The 21,332-nt window shown below is 36.6% G+C and overlaps 1 protein-coding gene across 13 annotated transcripts in view; it reads right to left on the minus strand.

The window, feature by feature from the left end:
- Positions 1-21,332, minus strand: part of LOC135226425 (protein NDRG3-like) — a 392,774-nt gene that overhangs the window by 31,558 nt on the left and 339,884 nt on the right. For 9 of the 13 annotated variants that reach the window (XM_064265978.1, XM_064265967.1, XM_064265966.1 and 6 more), the window contains one exon: positions 4,372-4,476. The exons of the other annotated variants lie outside the window; for them this stretch is intronic. In XM_064265978.1, the coding sequence (XP_064122048.1) occupies positions 4,372-4,476 (105 nt within the window). The remainder of the gene's footprint in view (positions 1-4,371; positions 4,477-21,332) is intronic. 13 annotated transcript variants of the gene reach the window in all.

Below are 21,332 nucleotides of genomic sequence, written 5' to 3' on the forward strand. Positions count from 1 at the left end.
AGATATGACTAGATTATTCATTGAAGCTCGGACGAGAGAGAGAAAAGAGAGAGAGAGAGAGAGAGAGAGAGAGAGAGAGAGAGTCTAAGCTGGCTTTAGAACACTGGAGACGTACGAAACCATTCAGGTAGGTTGCGTCTAGACATTCTGGCAACACTCATTTTAAGGTCCAGGGTCCCTTTAGGGTCCCTTCAAAAATGGGGGACCAGAGTTACGAAACTCTAAGAAAATTCCGAAGTCTCCAAAAACCAGCAGACTTATTTTCCAGTTTCGACAGCTGGAAAGATTAATCCTCATTAATCTAATCTTGATGCACGGGATCATTTCTCTCTTCACTTCCCTCTGCTGCCCCGAGATTTTTTCTCTCTCTTTTATTTAAAAGAAAATACACTTTAAAGGTATTTTTACAATAAATACACAAACAATATATGTAACTTATGTACAGAAACAATAAAATTATTTATATTTTTTTATAGCTCAACTTACTTGAATTTACTATGTATATACACATACGTATACTCATAATTATACACTGTATATACATACTCATTTCACATACCTATATATATACTAAAGTTTAGATAGATTTTTTCGGCAAGGGAAATTCTTACGGCAGTTATAATTTTTTCAGACATGCAAAAGTATTTTTATATCATTTCGCAAAGGGAGGAATCCGTTTAAACATTTTTATTTCATTTTTTTGAGTAAGGGGAGATCGAAATAATTCTCCTTAGCTAGGGAATAGTGTTTTAAACAATTTTCGTAGAGGAAAATTTACCATGGTCAAATTTTATGTTTTCAATTGCAAAAAATTTACCGTAATATATACTATTTCAGCTGGAGAGAATTATCACAGTTTTCCCAGCGTTGGAAAATTTATCAATTGTTAATCATTTTGGGAATTATAACACGTTCACTGTTCCATTTTATGTTTTCAATTGCAAAGAATTTACCGTAATATATATTACTTCAGCTGGAAAGAATTTATCACACTTTTTCCACCGTTGGGAAATTTATCAAGTTATTCATTTTGGGAATTATAACCCACTCATTGGTTCATCTTTTCGTCGGCAGGAGAGACTTCACCGTAGTCTAATTCCTGGTCTGGTAATGAATGCCCACTATTTTACATAATCCATCGCCACGAGTGAATCAGCGTAATCGTTTCCTTTAGTAATGGCGAACATTACTGACTGAAAACAATTTCTCCCTGTTGATAAATTAACTGAAGATGATAAAAAAGTGAAAGTAACTGGTTATTTTAAAAGCGTATTGGGCGCTTAACTGGTAACAGAGGCAGACAACATTGGTGAATTCATCTTGCCAGGCCGTCTAATCTAGGACGCTACATATTCAACCAGTTAAGGGCCAATGGAGGTCGAAACTGTTGAGCTAAAAGGAATTTCAGCTTTTCTTTCACCCTGTGGACTACAACCTCATTTAACCAGTTCTCTGAAGCAAACAGAGATTGAAAGTAAAATGATGATGTGTCCTTTCCTACTAATTAGTCTTTAATTTTGTAATAGCGTTCATTCTGAATAACTTTAGTACATCAGAAAAAAAAATACCGTACAGATTACTTATTCAGAACATGTCGACCCCTCATTAGTAAAACCAAGGGTGATTTCAGACCTTGAATAAGACATTAACAGGATTATACAGAAGTAGTACCAGCTGTGAAATCAAAAGCAATGACTGGACGGAAACGAAATGAACATCATTCCAGCCCAACATTAACCGATTACAATATCATTCCAGCCCAACATTAACCGATTACGAAAGTGTAAAACGATCGTACTAAAAAGGTCTGAGAATGAATGATTGGTGAAAAACGGGCGCTGGAAATTGAAAACTGCAGCCCGAGTGGGCGGGATGCAGTGTAAAGGCCGACGGAGACGAGACAAGCACAGACCAGCTAGCTGCTGGGGGGAGGAGGGTAGGGCGGCCGGCCCAGCCCTCTCTCTCTCTCTCTCTCTCTCTCTCTGACTGAGACCTTAAAGGAGAACCTATCTTCAGGTGATTTAAAGTTCGAGACTTCCTTTGCACGCCACTTTCACGTTAGCTTCGCTCTGGCTGATTCTGGTTATATCAATGACGGTTTAGTCGAGACGACGACAGAACGAGGATATTAACGGCAGAACGGAACAACAAACGGTTTGGATTAGACCATCTTGTGAGTAAAAACGGACCGTCACATATAGGTCTCTGAATATTGTTAAAAGGTTCAAACACCAGATCGTAAGGAAAATCATGAACTCACTATAGAAACAGAAGGTTTAATAAAGTTCATTGGCACAATCATGAAATTTGAAAAAAATAAGTCCTTGGCCATTCGTAAGATGTGATCAATTTAAAAATAGGCCTTGAAATACTTAAAAAAAAAAAGTCCTAGTTACCAATTGGATATGACGAGATGAAATCTTGAAATAACTACGGGAGTCCTTGGCAATCCCAAGATGTCACCACAATGATTAAATAATTAGAGATTTTTTTAGATATCAAACATAATTTCTATAAAATTATTGACAAATAAAAAAAAAAAAAAAAAAAAAAAAAAAAAGTCACCCGAATGAATAAAATACATAATCCTATTGTAATTATTAAGACTACCATTTTGCTTTAAACAAACTACAAAAAACTTTTTTGGATATATATAATGTAGTCATCAGTTATGTATATTTACCATAAAACTAGACAAAGATACGAATATGCAAACAGTAAACATACAGCGGACTTTCCAGACTGCTATGTGTGTATCTTCAAACTGGAATGAAAATTATGATCCATATTCCAATAAATACAATACACCGAGGACTCATACCCGTTTTAAATACAAATAAACCGACCCAAAGAAGCATAATTGCACACCTACATACAGTCTTATTTGCAGTACGTCCATTGGTTCTCATGTCCGTCTCTCGTGGACATTTATTTATTTCTTTTTTTGGTATCTTTAACTATCTTTTGTTTGCTTTCATCGCCGTATTAATATACTTACGGATTGACATCTTTCAGGCCGGAGTGAAAGCAGTTATGGTTATTGATCCTTTGTAATCGACTGCCATAGCGAAGATTGTGCCTTAATACTTTTATAATATTATACTTTTAATAGTTGGGAAAAACTCTCAGTCGCAAGAGTATATACAATGTTCTAAGGGGTCCACAATAATGAAAAATTGTTGCGAGTTCGCAACAATTAAAATTATACACGAACCCGCAACAATTGTGGACCCCTTAGAACATGACTTATAATAATGTATTATTATTAGTATCAAACTTCCCCGGTCATTCTAGTTAATCGCAAATAAAAAAAATGGAGGTACAGAAAAAAAAAAAAAAATGGATTCCTCAAATTATCCCAAATTCCACCAAGCTATTTGCTGCTGGGGATGGGGGGAGGGGGTGTCGGGGCATTTATCGGATGTGTGGGGGGGGGCCCAATAACTGCGCAGGAATGCCCGATCAGGCAACCGTAAATCCGGATCAGATACAACCTTCGATTATCGTGGCGTTTCAAATCGTAATGACGCTAAGGGTGTCATTGCTTCCTCGTTTCTTTGTTTATAAATACAACTTCAACTGGGCGAATAATGGCAGCGTTGTGTTAACAGTGGCCCTTCCTTTTTTAACAAGTATATAATTTAACATATATTCTCCAAATAACTAAATCACCTCACACCCACAGATTCAACTACTCAAATACACTGACATTCTCGTCCCCTCTACGTAATCTCCACCTATTTCCAGTACTGGTATATTTCCACTTTTAACAAATGCCTTTCAGATCAGGGAATTGCTTCATTCTTGGGTGTGATGAAGCTTCGTAACATTATTCTATTTAATAATTTAACAGATTCTGACGCAGGTAGTAGTAGGATGTAAGAGAATACAGAGGCTATAGGCCTATCGAGCTGGCGGCAACAAATTCTTTAGTCTGCATTCCACTCGACAAAAGTTAGGTAGGCTGCATAATGTACGGGCTAACTTTCCTTTGCATTAATAACATAGGTTTTCTGATAAACTGTGTACATAGCATACTCTTTTAACCAAAAAATTAACATTGAACATAAAATGTATAATTATTTATTCCCCAAGAAAAAAATAAATGCAAATGTATGGAAAAAATTCCAGATATGACAATTCAACAATTAGCATTTAATATTTTGGAGCATAATATATATCAACAGCCTATGAAACAATATTCTCTGAACAGATTTTCTTCAAAAAACAAATAGACAAAAATACAACCTGGAGAATTTATTAAAAACGAAAAAAATATATGGACAAAGTTAAACTCAAAATGCTACACCAGTCCAAATCTACGGCATAACTTTGGTCAATAGCAAAATCCTTTTATTATGTTCAACTTACAAGTCTATGCTGCTTAGTCTATCGAGCGATGCCGCCCCATGACTCGTCTCCTGTCCAGAGGCCATTCTTACGCTCAGCTCACTCGCTCGTTGTTCCAACGACTTTCTAAGATTAGAAAGTATTGATAGGTGACTCACTAAAACTCAATTGGCAATCAGTCAACACTATGATCTTTCCTAATTAACGAACTTATAGAAATCGTTCACGTTAACTTTAAAAAGCAGAGTTCAATTTAATAATCTGTCTTATTTTCAAGGCGTTCGCTCCACAACGCCGGACACTAGGACGCACCAATTCCCGCCATAGTTGTCCTTCAACTGTTCTCCCGAGCAGCCTCGTCCTCACTGGTTCAATTCTGACTGCCACTAACCAGTGTGTTTGGCATAAGAAGAAACTGAAAACATCCCAGTTGGTAACTCATCACATGTCCCATGTCATCCAGCTAAAAAGACATTTTCATTGGGTCTAGTCCGGGACTTTCAACCATACTGTAAAGCAAGAGGCATACAGAGGGGCGCCGGCCAGTCTACGCGGACTGAGCTCCAGAAAAAGCAAAACTAAATATCGACAATGGCGCACAACCAGCGCAGTTATAGACACGCATGGCCAAATACCATCACAAGTCACAACACCAAGATCCGGTGGTGACAGCTCAGGCAGGCCACAGTTTGTTCGGAAACAAGACAGCAATGCAAAGAACAACTTTTCAAAAGAACAAAACAAGATGCCCGTTGTCCCTCCCTGCTAGTCTGTAAAGGAAGCTCTTGTCAGGGATGTCCTAATCTCGAGATGTGATTAACCCGCCTACAATATCTAGCCAGCATAAGATACGTTTATGTGTATGTTTAAGGGCTGAAAATGAGTTCTCTGGTCCTTTTCAAATCAGATTTAGGCTCATTGAATTGTTTGTCACTATTTTTAAAAACATTGTTTTAAAGGATAAACAAATGTTTATAAGGACCCCTTGGAAACAAGCTGTAATAGTAAATGGCTTATTAAGTATAACACACGAAAGTACACTCCGCGTTATAGTGTGGCAGCGTTTGGCAACTACATATAAATTACAGATGCATCACGCAAGCGGGGTGGTGCTTCCAAAGTTAATGTCATCTCATTTCGACTACATATGCAAGAAAAGGGGAACCCCGTTGTGATTATTGAGATGCACCAAGCAAATTGGGGATATCTGAATATAACCGCTATTATGGGAGTGGTGCGGAAGAGTCCACGAGTGCATACTGAAATATTGTACACGTTCATTGGACTGGCACCACCGGTACAACTACTTGGACGAAATGATGGACTCTAGGCCTATAAGTTTCCTACTATCCGTCCTCTCTTAGGTTTTATGTAAATCTTACATAATTTGTTAAACTTAACGTACTGATTCATCGAAACATGTCAAGAAGCTTTAATCTTTTTAAACATTTTATTAGTTGGTTGCAAACTTCCTGAACAATCCTTCACACAAAATCGGTACGTCTAGTGTTCAGTCACGCTCTACAAAATGCTGTTAGTCTTTACGGTTTTCAACAGTCAACTACAAACCAAGTTAGCTAGCACATATGTTAAAAAAAAAGTTTGGGTTGGAAACAGTTAATTTTTTTTCTTTTTTTTAGCTTACCCATTATGTTCACAGGCTACTTAAAGGTCTTTCTAATTTTCTTTCATATAAGTTCTGCTGTGAACTGGCATTTAACAAAATATATAAAAACCATTCCAAATATATAAGCTAGTCTCCATAAAATAAACTTCCAATAACCCTATGTTCCTTTCTGAATCTTTCTGCTGATTTTCACAGAAGCTTGTCACCACTTCATACATACATACCTACGTAAATTCCCCTGGATATTAAACGACATTTGTAGCTTAACATTTGTGAATATACAGCAATCACGCGTGTATGAAGAAAATACACCATACGCACATATAAATACATACACATGGGCACCAGCACTCAACATATAGTCACTTCAAGGTAGATCTATAGTACTATTCCGCGGCGGCCTAGACTATGGAATTGCGGTTTTCAATGCAGTTTTACCTCCTGAACGAGAATTTTAAGTAATAATGATTCGGACGACTGTAATTAACCTCCCAAGGGCCAGTACTAAACACGGCGAAATACATTGAACGCCCCAATCCCTAGTGGATGTCGTATCCGCGGTTACGTTCCTTGCAGTCCGTGCGGAACTATTCTTTAGAATCAACCCCCCCCCCCCCCCCCATAATAATAATAATACGGGTTGAGCATCAAAGTACGCATTACAGACAAATTTTGGAATGCATGAAAACAAATAAATACCTGTTTAAAAACCAAAAGCTAAAAACACCGGAGTCCAATGCGGTCTCTCGTAAGTTACCGAGAGAAGTCTTGATTTCAACACTACAGACAGTCAGACTGGGGACACTAGTGCAGCCAAATGACCGACTGACGGGTGTGTGTGTGTGTGTGTGTGTGTTATGACGAGGGCAGTAAAATGAACGAGGTTGTTATTCCAACCATACTCCTCGTATCTGGTGGCGTTTCGTTGGCCAACGAATTGCAATTCTAGCAAATGTATTAAATGATAGAAGTTGGACGACAGCAGCTTAGAGGTGGTGTACGGAGTATTAGAAGAAAATTTACGATAAGATTTGGACGTTTCCGTAATACTGAACTGATGATAAAATTCTCCTATTAATTGTTTGGTCTTTGTTGGAAACTCGGCATCTGAAAAAGGTTAATTTCTTCAGGGTCTTTTAATTTATTCAGCCGATGTCCTTAATATAAGAGTTTTATCTGATCTGATGATGAATTAAGCTAGTTTGCCGCAATATATATATATATATATATATATATATATATATATATATATATATATATATATATACATATAAAACGAACATGTACGACCAAAATTTCCAAGACAAAGTTGTCTTTATTTAAAAAATGATCACACATCAAAAGAAAAGTATAAAGGAATCTATGAACAAACTCCATCAGAAACTGACGAAAAAACTTATATATGTGAAATATATGAAATCCCACAGAGGAGCATCTATGATGGATATTAAGTTTAATTCCACCTTTTACTTCTGACATTTTTACGAACCCGAGGAACACCAAACCATCTTCCGTCTAAGTCGTCAAGTTCTCTACGAAGCAGGAAGTAATTTTTTGATCACTCGTCTTCCACGACAAGAGTCAAGTAAGAAGCGAATCTCCCACTTCGGCGAAACCCAGAAAAGCATTTCCAAGTAGAACAACAACTAAATGAAAACCCTTTTATAAAATGAGGGACATTAGACGAGGAAGGGCTGACCATGACCGCGAGGAAAGTGAAATTGCTCAACTGTAACTTTCTCGGAACCCTTCTGCAGTTCTAGGGTAGGATCAATACAGGGATTATCATTTTGCATACAGACATTTTTTTGCGGAATATCCTGAATTCCTTTTATACATATATAATTCTAACCTAAAATGTGGCTCAAGTCTTGAGATATCATCTTTATGTTTTGTTCAAGCAATTCCTCAATTACTTCACATACAAATATTAGAACAGCCAAACTGCGACTGACATAAAATCTGTGTCAAAATCCAAGCACTGGGACCCACGAGATCATAGACAGAAAAATAGGAGTTTACTGACCACAACTTCTACAGTTATTAACATTACAAGCTCCTGAATATGGTCCAACTAAAGTACATCAAACTGCACATATAAATCTTTAGAATAACAAAACACATCTAAACTAGAACACAAGAAACCATGTTATAATATCTTCACCATATCAATTTTTTACAATTAAAACTGTAAATGCAGCTAAATAAACAAAAAACATAGTCTATATATATAACTTTCTATATATATATATATATATAATTATATAAAATATATAATAATATATAAGGAGATATATCTATATATATATATATATATATATATATATATATATATATATAACTAGTCTATATATATAACTTTCCTTGCAAAGCATAAAACTAAATATCCTATAGAAAAGAAAATAAAACATTCAACAGCGCCGAAAATAATGTTGAAATAATTGTCAAGAGAGGATGGCAAGTAAGATGAAGAAAAAGAATATGAACGGAGGTATAAGAGATACAGAAGGGGCTGTAGCTAGGAGCCGGCTGCAAAGAACCTTAAGTAATGCCTACAGTGCACCCCGTGAGGTGTACTGACGACACTACACGACTACGGGGCCCATACAAATATGGCTCATTGCTACAGAGATCGCTTTTCTATTCCTTTCGTGGAATCAACAAACAAATGATGTAGAAGCTTAATTACATAAATTATATTCAAGGTAATTCCCTCTGACGATGAAGTCGATGCTCCCACCACGTTTCAAAGTCAAGTTTCATTAAGAAAAAAAGCCACGTCTGTTATTTCTACATTCGTAAATTAGAATGGTCACGCCCCTTAATTCGCTTTAGCCAACGTTGCCCCATTGTATTCTATGTAATAAAGGAATTTGAAGAATGAAGCTAGAGAGAGAGAGAGAGAGATTCCTCTCCCCTTTATTCTGTGGTTAGCAATGAGCATCAGGGCTTAGCTTCCTATACTACAAATTTAGCGTAGTCCCTTCTTCAGATCATTTCTAAGTCTGAAACAAGTTCATTGCCTTTTCAACATTTAATTAAAAAAAACTTTCTAGTAGAATGTTATATCTAAAACTAATTTGCATTACTTTTTATATCTAAGTTTACAAGTCAATAGTAAAATTCAAATTTCAAGAAGTGTCTAGTGCCATGGAAGTATTGAATAGACATAAGGTGAAAGACATCTGAGTAAGTATATGAATACAACTGCCAGGTAGAATGACAACATAGTACAAAAATGACTGATTTCAAGATCTACACGACCAGATAGAAAAAAAATACATTTTTGTCTTATTGTTGTGCCAATTGGCGTCACAATACCTAAGACCATCGAAGCCATTATATATATATATATATATTATATATATATATATATATATATATATATATATATATACTATATATCTATATATATATAATTACATAAACAGACACAAAATTCTCGATTCATGGTGTTATAAAACATTCACTACATCTATGCATACTTTGTACATGCTTATATATTTACACTTACTAAATCTGTCTATACGAACTTGCTACGAATGGTAAAAGAAAACTAAAATATCTTTTACAGAGCTCTAGCTTCATCCACAAATTAAAAACAACACCTGCATCTATAACCATTATACCAATTCTTGCAGAATCAGTCATTTCGGAACGTATTTAGGTATTTTTTCTAGTACAGGTTGGAACATCAGCATCAACCTGCGGAGACACATAAGAGACTTGTGGTGTTCAGAGACAACTGCAGTTCGGTCCAAAGGCTAAAAGGACGAAGTAGTACTTGCATTTCCTTCCAATGGAAGTTTTCGTGCTGCCGAATAAATCAACGAGAGATGACAATAACATGTTACCCCTCTAAAAATCATAGAGGTCTGCCAGAGAGAGAGAGAGAGAGAGAGAGAGAGAGAGAGAGAGAGAGAGAGAGAGAGAATATGACCAATGCACTTGGAAACGAACTGAAACTGGTAGCCATATGTACGGTGCAAGAATATCATCTAATAAGGTGAAAGTGAGCAGGGACGAAAGGAGGACGCCCTTGTTCCCTGGTCGAAATCCTTTCCATGTCAAAATACCCTTCGGGAGGCCATAGCAGACTGTTGTGGGTACTAATGGGGACACACATACCCCTACAGCCACGTGATGCCCGTTGTCTCTCCGTATATACCTCGTGACTGTCTACGGCGTCTACGCAACTAGGCTGGAGACAGACAGAGCCGTATATAGAGATATATACGGCTCTGGAGACAGACAACAGCAGCAGATGTGACCACGTGCATTGGGGAAAGTGGGCAGGAACGCTGGTGGATTCAGCACTGTCGTGCAGTTTATCTAGGGTTGAAGATTTAGGTTAACCGAGATTCAGTTTAAATGAGCATATGACATACACACAGATATGCACACATACATACGTACTACACAGACACACCCCAGAGCGAGAGATGACAAATGGAGAGTAACACACACACACACACACGCTAAACACAGTTCATTTATCTGTTATAAATCTCCCTAATGCAAGTTATGCCCGAGGTACATTGAATTAGGTATGAAAAGATATTCGTGGCTTAATTTTTGTGAATATAAAAAAGTAACATATATATATATATATATATATATATATATATATATATATATTTATATATATATCTAATTAATGGAGTCCATAAAAACGTCATAGTATAGATAGTAAGTACTATACTTCAGAGACTGGTTATGAAGAGAGAGACAGCAGTCTCTCAAGTATAGTACTACTTACATACTTTCTATATTTTGACGTTTATATTTGGCTAATTTTAATAGATGTAATTCTGGTGTAACGGAACATTTTTACCAGTCTCATATATACATATATATAATATATATATACATATATATATATATATATATATATATATATATATATATATATATATATATATATCAAAGCGAATCCGTTGTTGTTGCTACCACATCAACACGTCTTTATATATAGACGATACAGCTCTTCCAGAACAAACTCTCACCAGACATTTTCGTTTTGCCTTACATTCACCCGGAAATATTATTCGAGTCCCCCCCCCCCCCCCCCCCCCCCCCCCCCCCACCATCTGGCAGAGGCATAAGGTTCACCCAAGTTCACCCAAAGAGGGAAGAGCGGTGTTCGCCTCTTGCTGCTGGTGAATAATAAATAAATCACCCCTTGACACGAGCTGGTTGTAAAGTAAAGGAGATGCAGCGTTTCGGCAGCGCCCGTTTAGATGGGTGGGTCCTGCCTTGGAGGAAGGTGTTTCTTCAACTTTCCGGACGAAGAAACAGGTGCAGTTTGACAGACAATTTAATTGACAAACGATCGCGCATAATGGCAGTGGTTCTTCTATTCTTCTGTATGATAAGTTCCTCGTTGGACGAATGGTTTTTGCGCTCGGCTACCAATCCGGTGGTCCGAAGTTCGATTTCCTCCCCCTTTGCCAACGCGGAATCAGAGGAATTTATTTCTGGTGATTAAAGATTCATTTCTCGATATCATGTGGTTCGGATCCCACAATATGCTGTAGGTCCCTAGGGGAGCTGTTGATCAGCTCAGTGGTCTGGCTAAACTAAGATATACTTAACTTTTCTTCTGAATGATTTTCTTGGGTCATTCAAGCATTTCTTTCGAAATATTTATTCTGTTGACCTCTCTAGGTAACCTGATATCAAATAATAAAAACGTAATTAAAGTCATTTATTTAAGAATCATAAATGGAAGCTCAAAAATCAATTTTAAAATCTGATTAAGAATTAGAAATGATAAATATTGTAAACTGACGGTAAGTATAAGCATTTTCCTTTCAAATGCCAAGACAACGGAAAGGAGAGCCTAATAGCCCTTTCCAGCCCAGGCCCAAAGAACAGAAGAAAAAGGAAACAGAAGGTAGAGCTTATTGAAGGAAGTGACTGACCTGCCTCTTAAAGAAAGGAAGGAAGAAATGCTGTCATAAGTCTAGAAACACTGAAGCAGGCGTTGAATTCTAGAGAGTAGCACTCACTGGACCGTTTATGGTCACATAAACGTGGCTCTTCCAAAAGTTGGTTCTTCCACCAACATATAATTATAAAGTTATGTTTTCGGGGCTGACAGTAGATATCCTCAGCTGTTATCACTGAGGCATCCACCATGATTCTTATTTACCCAAGTATTTAAACTGGAAAAGGACAGATGGGTGTGCTCCGCTATTGTCTCTCCCGTGATTTCACTTTCTCCTTTTCCTACTGATGCAACGCAAAGTAGTAGAAAGCGCTCAATCAATCCGTTTAGTTTACCGGTCCACTTTTCTGTTGTTTATATGACCACCAGAATTAATCATCTATTAAGAAACTCCAGTTCGTAATATGGCAGCAACTTGAAAAATCATGAATGAATGAAGGTTGAGAGAGAAGCAGAATGAACGAATCAGTACCTGAATGAGAAACTGAATTAGAATGAGTCACGGCCACCCTGAAAGCATGAATGAATAGGGTGGAATCAGCGAAAGAATGAGTGAACTATTGAAAAGACTGACTGACCTAGTATACTGCGTGACTGAGTGAATGAAAGTCTATAGCTACGACAAGGAATTACAGCCATTCTCCAGCTGAATTAACTGGTTACCGTGGAATCCGAACCATGCTGTAAATCTACAGTCTACAAGGAGAAATTCATGTCCCGCGTAAATATTATTAGATTAAGTCGTGCCTTGATATATATTATATATATATATATTATAATATATATATATATATATTATATATCTATATATATAATATATATTTATTATATATCTATATATATATATATATATATTCAAAAACTTCAATCCTGAAGATAAGACTCATAGGAAATAAGAAAATCGTCGGCATAATATACTAATACCGAATGTTTATTTGCATCTAATGAATATGTATAAATATACATATACATATAATACACACACGCACACACACATATATATATTATGTACACAATATATAAATATTATATACACAATATAAAGTGAAACATATCTCTACATCCGCAGCCTGTCCGTCGGACATCAGCTGACAGCAATTCGTATGCCACCCGGTTTCTCTGCCGTTGTAACAGTAAGTTTCTTGGGTGACGGTTCCTTGGGTGACCTTTCGGGGCCAATGCACCTTGTAGTCACCCACAGAAGGGCGTTATTCGGAGAAACGATGAACCAGCCACATGCCTGGTTATTCGTCGTTACTTCTCAAAAGGGGCAACTAGAGCCGATTTCACCTGGTGTTTATAAAGTCTGCAGTTAGGGATCAAATTCGTCCCCCATCAGATATTCGAGTTCATTTGCTTTAAATGATAAAACTTCCTCTGAAAGGCATGGTCAAATTTCACTGTATTAAATGGCCAACTTCCTCTGCAATAAATGGTCTGCTTTCTCTGCATTACAAGGTCAACTTCGTCTGCGTTAAATGGTAAATTTGTCTGCTTTAAATAGCCACCTTCCTCTAAGTGGCAATTGTTAACTTAGAGTGCATTAAATGGTCAGTTTCCTCTGCAATAAATGGTCTGCTTTCTCTGCATTAAAAGGTCATCTTTGTTCTCCTTAAATGGTAAATTTCTCTGCATTAAATAGCCAACTTCCTCTGCGTTTCAATCGTTAACTTAGAATGCATTAAATGGTCGACTTCCTCAACATTTCAATGGTGAACTTCGTCTGCATTAAATGGTTAACTTTGTCTGCATTAACATTTAACTTTCTCTGCATCAACAGTCTCAACATTTTCTGCATTAAATGGTCAACTTCGTCAGCACTAACCATTCAAGCTTGTCTACATAAAATGGCCAACTTCGTTTGCATTACATATTCAGTTTTGCATTAAATGGCCAAACTTCGTGGTATTAAGAGGTCAAGTTCAACTGCACTAAAATGGCCAATTTCGTCCGCATTTTAATGGACAACTTCGTCTACCTTGAAACAGCAAGACGATGGCGAACGGTATCAGTAAATGAACACCAATACGTGAGTGTCATACGAGATTGAGACCTTATATGGCCCGGATTCTTTTACAATGAATCACAATATGTAATCTGGATATGACGCAATTGAAGCGAGTGAGAAGGACAAAAATAACATGTTGTTTGATCTGGAAATGCTCACAGCAATCATTGAACATATCATGACCTGGCAAAGCAACGATTTCTTGTGTTATTGTCATGTTTTTTTACTCTCAAACGATGCCAATGCGAGTCAACATGTGCTTTAGATGATAAAGGAACAAGCACGGGTGCATGTGCTTTAGATGAAGGAACAAACACAGGTACATGTGCTTTAGATGAAGAAAGAACAAACACGAGTACATGTGCTTTACACGAAGGAACAAACACAGGTATATGTGCTTTATACGAAGGCACAAACACAGGTGCATGTGCTTTACGTGAAGGGACAAACACAGGTACATGTGCTTTACATGAAGGAACAAACATAAGTACACGTGGTTTATACGAAGGAAATGTATAACTGTCAAAAGTTTGGATAAAAAGGCGTTCAGCTTTGAGTTATCACATCGAACTGTGCTTGGGTATTTTTCATAAAAAAAACAAGCTTTAATTCTAACTAGTTTTCAATGGCGCAAGCCAAAATGAAGACCAAACTTCGAAAATGACTGATAACACCACCATGGCTCCATCGAGCATCGTTCCTCACGGCGAGCGCCTCTATGCCAATGAACACTTCGTACCTTTTATCGGACAAAGAAAGAAAGAAAAGAAATCGAATTTTTCGAGAGAAAAAAAGGCAGATCCTTGGTAGCAGGACATAGTGTTACGAAAACCCCTCCACCAGTAAGGCTACGTGATGACCCTAATGTCCCCAAGCGTCACAGAAACTAATACAAAGAACGAAGCCTTAGAAAAGACCCCCTTGGGGAGTCTGCGCCCCCCAGCCCTTCTCTCTCTCTCTTTATCTCTCTCTTGTTTCTTGGTTTTTGCTTAGTGCGCGTGTTGCACAATCAGCCATTTCTTTTTTTGTCGATGTTCAAATGTTCCCCTGAGACATCGCTATAGGAAGTTAAGGGAAAAAAAACAAACACTTTTTATCCTCTTTTTAAAAACGATCCATCAGAATCGACTTAAGCCAATTACAGCATTTATAATAAAAAAAATTATTTCATTTCAGGTTCATTCTATCAGATCCTCCCTTATCTTTTCAATCAAAGAAGCAAGGAAATATTCTAAAGAGTGAATGAAGGCCTTGAAATATAGGCAGCTGTGGAGACATGGCATAAAACGAAGTCAAAAACAGTTGCAGTCAAAATCCTTTGAGTTCAAAATGATTCTAGATGGAAACTTCAGGATCAACCAAGATAGGGATTTCATGATCTCTAGATGGAAAATCCAAGATAGTTCTGATGAAAAATTAAAGATAAAGAAAAAGTTAAAGATAAATGTAAATGGAAAATTCGAGATGAATCTGGAATGAAAATTAAAAACCACTCTAGAAGGAAAATTCAAGATAACTAGAAGAAAAACTTAAGATAACACTAGAAGGAAATTAAAGAGCACTGTGAAAGGAAAATTTAAGATAACTCTAGAAGGAAAATTCAAGATAACTCTAGAAGGAAAACTTAAGATAAATGTAGAAGGAAAATTCAAGATAACTCTAGAAAGAAAATTCAATTTAACTCTAGAACGAAAATTCAATTTAACTCTAGAACGAAAATTTAATTTAACTCTAGAAGGCAAATTCAAGATAACCCTAGAAGGAAAATTCAAGACCACTCTAGAAGGAAAACTTAAGAAACTCCTAAGTGAAAAACTCAAGACCACTCTACACGGAAACGGAGTTTTCTGACAAAACAACATCAAGTCAAGACGAGAAGACAACAATGGTGGCGAACTGCGCATCAAATAGGCACGTTGTTTCTAGAGAGAGAGAGAGAGAGAGAGAGAGAGTACAATGAACCCATCGAGTCTTACACAATCACAGGTCCAAGTTGCCGCTTCTGAAACGGGTATATACTTGGAAATTTCATTGCTTGTACACTGAAAGGAAAAAACAGCTGATTCGTTACCGGAAGAAAATAGTAATTATTCTCGACTAAAAGTAGTAATAGCTGAGTCCTGACAACTGGAAAACAGCAACAGACTAATAATAGTAATAGTAGCTGATTCCTGGCTATTGGAAAATAGCAACTTACTCTCGACTAAAAATACCAAAGTAGTAATAGCCGATTCCTGGCTATTGCAAAATAGCAACGTATTCTCGACTAAAAGTAGTAATAGCTGATTCCTGGCTACTGAAAAATAGCAAGACTAAAAATAGTAATAGCTGATTCCTGGCTACTGGAAAACAGCAACAGACTAGAAATAGTAATAGTAGCTGATTCCTGGCTATTGGAAAATAGCAACAGACTAAAAATAGTAATCGTTGATTCCTGGCTCTTACAAAATAGCACCATACAAAAAAGTAGTAATAGCTGATTCCCGGCTATTGGAAAATAGCAACAGACAAAAAAGTAGTAACAGCTGACTCCTGGCTATTGGAAAATATCAACAGACTAAAAGTAGTAATAGCTGATTCCTGGCTACTGAGAAATAGCAACAGACTAAACGTAGTAATAGAAGCTGATTCCTGGCTACTGGAAAATAGCAACAGACTAAAAATATTAATAGCTGATTCCTGGCTGTCAGAAAATAGCAAGACTCTTTACTAATAGCAAAACATTTTCTAAAAATATAATAACGATTCTTTACTAAAATAGAATAGCGGCTGATTTTCTACTAAGAAATAGCCGTTGATTCTTAAGGCCGCCACTAAACTCCCAGTTATACCAGTGCAGGCAAAACTGAACGGTAGATTCAGTTTTACTTGAACAGGCCGACTGTGCAAGCATAATTGCGCAGGTATAACTGAACGTTAGTGGAGGCCTTCAGGCAAGATTTATGTAAAATATCCGAATCTTTCTTAGCATACGGAAAAAAACTGATAACTAAAAGAATAAATATTTTTCATTATTAAAAGAACAAAACAACAGCACATTCTGTTACTAGGACCAAACCAGAAGAATGACAAAATAACAAACTACAATGGAGACCGAGAAAGATTCAAAACACAACACAAAAGGAAACACGAAAACAATCCAAAAACAAAAGAGAACCACTAACCGAAGGAGAGAGAGAGAGAGAGAGAGAGAGAGAGAGAGAGAGAGAGAGAGAGAGAGAGTTCTTCTTTTGATGAAAGGGAAGCCTCACAAGGAATGACATCAGTGGGGGGATTAGACCCTCTCCCACCTCCCCTCTTTCCATGACGCCATCACACCTTGGCTTAACGCCGTCGTGGGGTGCAATGCTGGCAATCCTGAACCAAGAAAAGAAGTCGTGTAATACGTGTACTACGCGTCTTCGAGAGCGGGGGAGATTAACGATGGAATGGAGTAGTACGCACTAACGGTTGACATTCAAAGGACTTCTCCGATTGAAGGTCACGGTTTCTATACGTAAGTTGAAATAGTTTTTTTTTTCTTTTTTTTATATTTCTTTGGTGAAAAATAATAATTCTACACACCTCCAGATATCGATTAACAGAATTACTTATAAGCTATGTTTATATCCCCACCTTCAAGTAATTCATTTGGTACGAAGGGTTCGACGTACGAATTGTTACTGAAAGGCCTACGTCATTTTTATATGATTTTCGATAGGATAATACCCAGAGGACGGAAAGCATCCCTTATTACGATTATTTGAAAGCATCGAATACTGGGGACTTAATACTCTTTGTGGTATTTTAATACTTTGAGAGTTTGCAAAGTGAGCTGAACAATTACTACACTTTGATGACAAACTGTACCCCCACCCCCCCCCCCCCCAAAAAAAAAAAAAAAAAAAAAAAAAAAAAAAAAAATATATATATATATATATATATTATATATATATATATATATATATAGATATATATATATATAATATACTGACTATCTTCATCATAGATCCTCCTCGAAATGTACAAACACTAATTACCTTATGAATCATCTTCATCATTATATTTCACTGTAATTACCATTACTGTAACTTGTGCTACCCATTAATGTAGGCTCTGAAACGAACTAGTAACAGCCAGACCTCAGCCATCCACTAATTCTCGTACTTTTCGTTGAAGAACGTGAGGTCACTCAGGAACTATACAAATTCATACAGAAACCTGGTCAAGCCCTACAGAAGAAATTCACTACGTAATGCCGCGCAGACCCTCACAGACACTGACGAGGCAAGATTACTCATTATTGTGTACGTTTGACAAACGTAGTACCATCAATTTTGTCCTCGCGTGAAGGGCGGCCACTTCTGATCACAGCGAGGTTCTAATTGGGTCACCGGTTAACGTCACACGTTCAAAGGGCACCGACTTGGAATATAAACTGCTTTGAGTGAGGACACAACACATACATATATATATTTGCAATTTTACAGTCTTTCTTTAAATTCGGTTGCTTTGAATACACACTCAAACACACATACAACAACAATAATAATAATAATAATAATAATAATAATAATAATAATAATAATACTAAGCAGATTTGTCAATAATAACAGATAGGGTGATACGTGCAAACAGACCAGCCGTGACGTTGATTGATAAAATCAAGAAGAAAGTATCACTCATTGATGTCGCAATACCATGGGACACCAGAGTTGAAGAGAAAGAAAAGGGAAAAAATGTTTAAGTTTCAAGACCTCAAAATAGAAATAAGAAGGATATGGAATATGCCAGTGGAAATTGTACTCATAATCATAGGAACACAAGGCACGATCCCAAGATCCCTGAAAAAGAATCTGGGAAAACTAGAGGCTGAAGTAGCTCCAGGACTCATGCAGAAGAGTGTGATCCTAGAAACGGCGCACATAGTAAGAAGAGTGATGGACTCCTAAGGAGGCAGGATGCAACCCGGAACCCCACACTATAAATGCCACCCAGTCGAATTGGAGGACTGTGATAAAGCAAAAAAAAAAAAAAATAAATAAATAAAAATAAATAACAATAACAATAATAATAATAATAATAAGGATATGGGATATGCCAGTGGCAATTGTACCCATAATCATAGGGACACTAGGAGGCACGATCCCAAGATCCTTGAAAAGGAACCTGGAAAAACTATAGATGCCGAAGTAGCAGATCCAGGACTCATGCAGAAGAGTGTGCTCCTAGAAACAGCGCACATGGGAAGAAAAGTGATGGACTCCTAAGGAGGCAGGATGCAACCCGGAACCCCACACTATATAAAATATCACCCAGTCGAATAGGATGACTGTGATAAACAAAACAAAAAAATAAATAATTATAATAACTTTGAGGTTTTACAATCATTGGTCTGAATTCTACTGTTTTTGGAGAACAGATACTTTTTCTAATTCATTTACCTATATATTTATATATTGTTACGTGAAGCATGAGATTACCGATGGTAATCTCATACACTGAAACGAAAATTATTTGATTAAATCAAAAACTTGATTGTGATATTAAATAGAAAAATGTAATTTAATGTTCATTCTGAATCATGTGCGGATTTTATCAACGACAATATACGACGACAAAATATTGGGAATCTATAAGATTTGTCAATTTCAGTGAGTGATACTGCCAGTTCCAAACATTGTCATCCTGCCAGAATCCAGTAGTCTAAACGAGAGAGAGAGAGAGAGAGAGAGAGAGAGAGAGAGAGAGAGAGAGAGAGAGAGAGAGAGAGAGAGAGAGAGAGAGAGAAGATTCTCTTGCGTACGCTTAATGACGTAGTTGCGTAGTTACGCATGTAGCCAATCACAGGAGTAATGAGTACACCCCTTGCACATTACGCAAAAAATAAACAAATAAATAAGTAAATAAATGAAAATTCATAAATAAATAAAAAAATAAAAAGATAAATACGTAAATAAATAAAGACACTAGGTTTAATAATACTCTTTTTGCTAAGAGTTTTATCTGGGATACAACTGAAATGCGGAATAATTGGCCTTGTGCAGTTGTGGAGTCTTCTGGGTCTCCAAATATTTAATTAAGCCAGGAGCAAATTCATTCCTGCTCTCTACTACTGCTGCTGCTGACGTCTCCTGAATTTCAGGTGTATCTGTTTCATTTTCTATTCAATCATATGTATGTATTGATCACCTTTTCCTATAACTCTCTCTCTCTCTCTCTCTCTCTCTCTCTCTCTCTCTCGCGCTCTCTCGCCTCAACTCTCTCTCTCTCTCTCTCTCTCTCCAAACTGACCTCCCTTTGGAGCCCTCTTGGGATTATATAAGTCTGTTGACTCTGTCCATGAGGATTTTCAGCTGAAGATGAAAAGCAAAATGAGTGGCAAGCAAACAGTTGCGTCAATTAATGCAAAAAAAAGGAACAGCAAGTTGATACAGATCAAAGGATAAATCAAAATTGACAAATTTAATATGCAAGTCCTCCTAACGAGGGTTGGTGATTTTTTATTTAAAAAAAATAAAAGAATAAGTTATTTATTTGATTTTATTTATTTATTTGATTTATTTATTCATGTGTGTTTTTTTTAGATGTTTTTCAATCCTTTTTTTTTCCTCAAATGTATATTATGACAGAATTACCATTGATTCATCTTTTAGGTTTCCAGTTCTGGCCTAGAGTATGTACTTGCAATTTTTTTTTTTTTTTTTTTTTTTTTTTACATCAAAATAAATAGATGCAGCACAGTTGTGCTTAAGATTTTATTAACCTTCAAACCATATTTTTCAATTTGTTTGCAACAAAAATTATGATTTTTTATGAAAAAATCAATGATTTAATCACTTGATTAAATCAGTTTGATTTAATCATTGCCAACGCTGCTAAAGAAAGTTGAATTCTGGATGGAGGGAATTGCCAGATTCTACTCTGACAAAAATACTTTGATTGCCATGAATTTGTCAAATATTGATTAGCAGTTTAGATCTAAAATTAATACATAAATAAATAAACAAGACGTGATCCGACCTCCAGCTTACTCGGGACGCGTCAAGATTTTCCTCTCACGCGTTAGTTGTAAACATTATATTTCTAACTTTAAATGTAAATCTATGATCAAATAGAGCCTTGTTTCGCCAAAGAAAATTAAAACAATTATGTTATATTTTATTAGAAACAATTGTTCTGTTCTGTTTAACATACACAATATTTATTTTGTACATTTTCAGTCTAATAAATAAATAAATATATATCCTATCCTAAAATTCCTGTATCTTCAACCCCATGCGAAACACATTTTCAGACGTTTATAGGCTTTTCCATACACCTTTCCTAACCCCCCAAGAGGAAGAAGAACAAGAACAAGAACAACAAAGTAGCTGGTAGGCTTACTCCCCGAGTAAGCGATACAAATAATAGACGGT

Source organism: Macrobrachium nipponense, chromosome 14, assembly GCF_015104395.2.
Source record: "Macrobrachium nipponense isolate FS-2020 chromosome 14, ASM1510439v2, whole genome shotgun sequence".
Lineage (NCBI taxonomy): Eukaryota > Metazoa > Arthropoda > Malacostraca > Decapoda > Palaemonidae > Macrobrachium > Macrobrachium nipponense.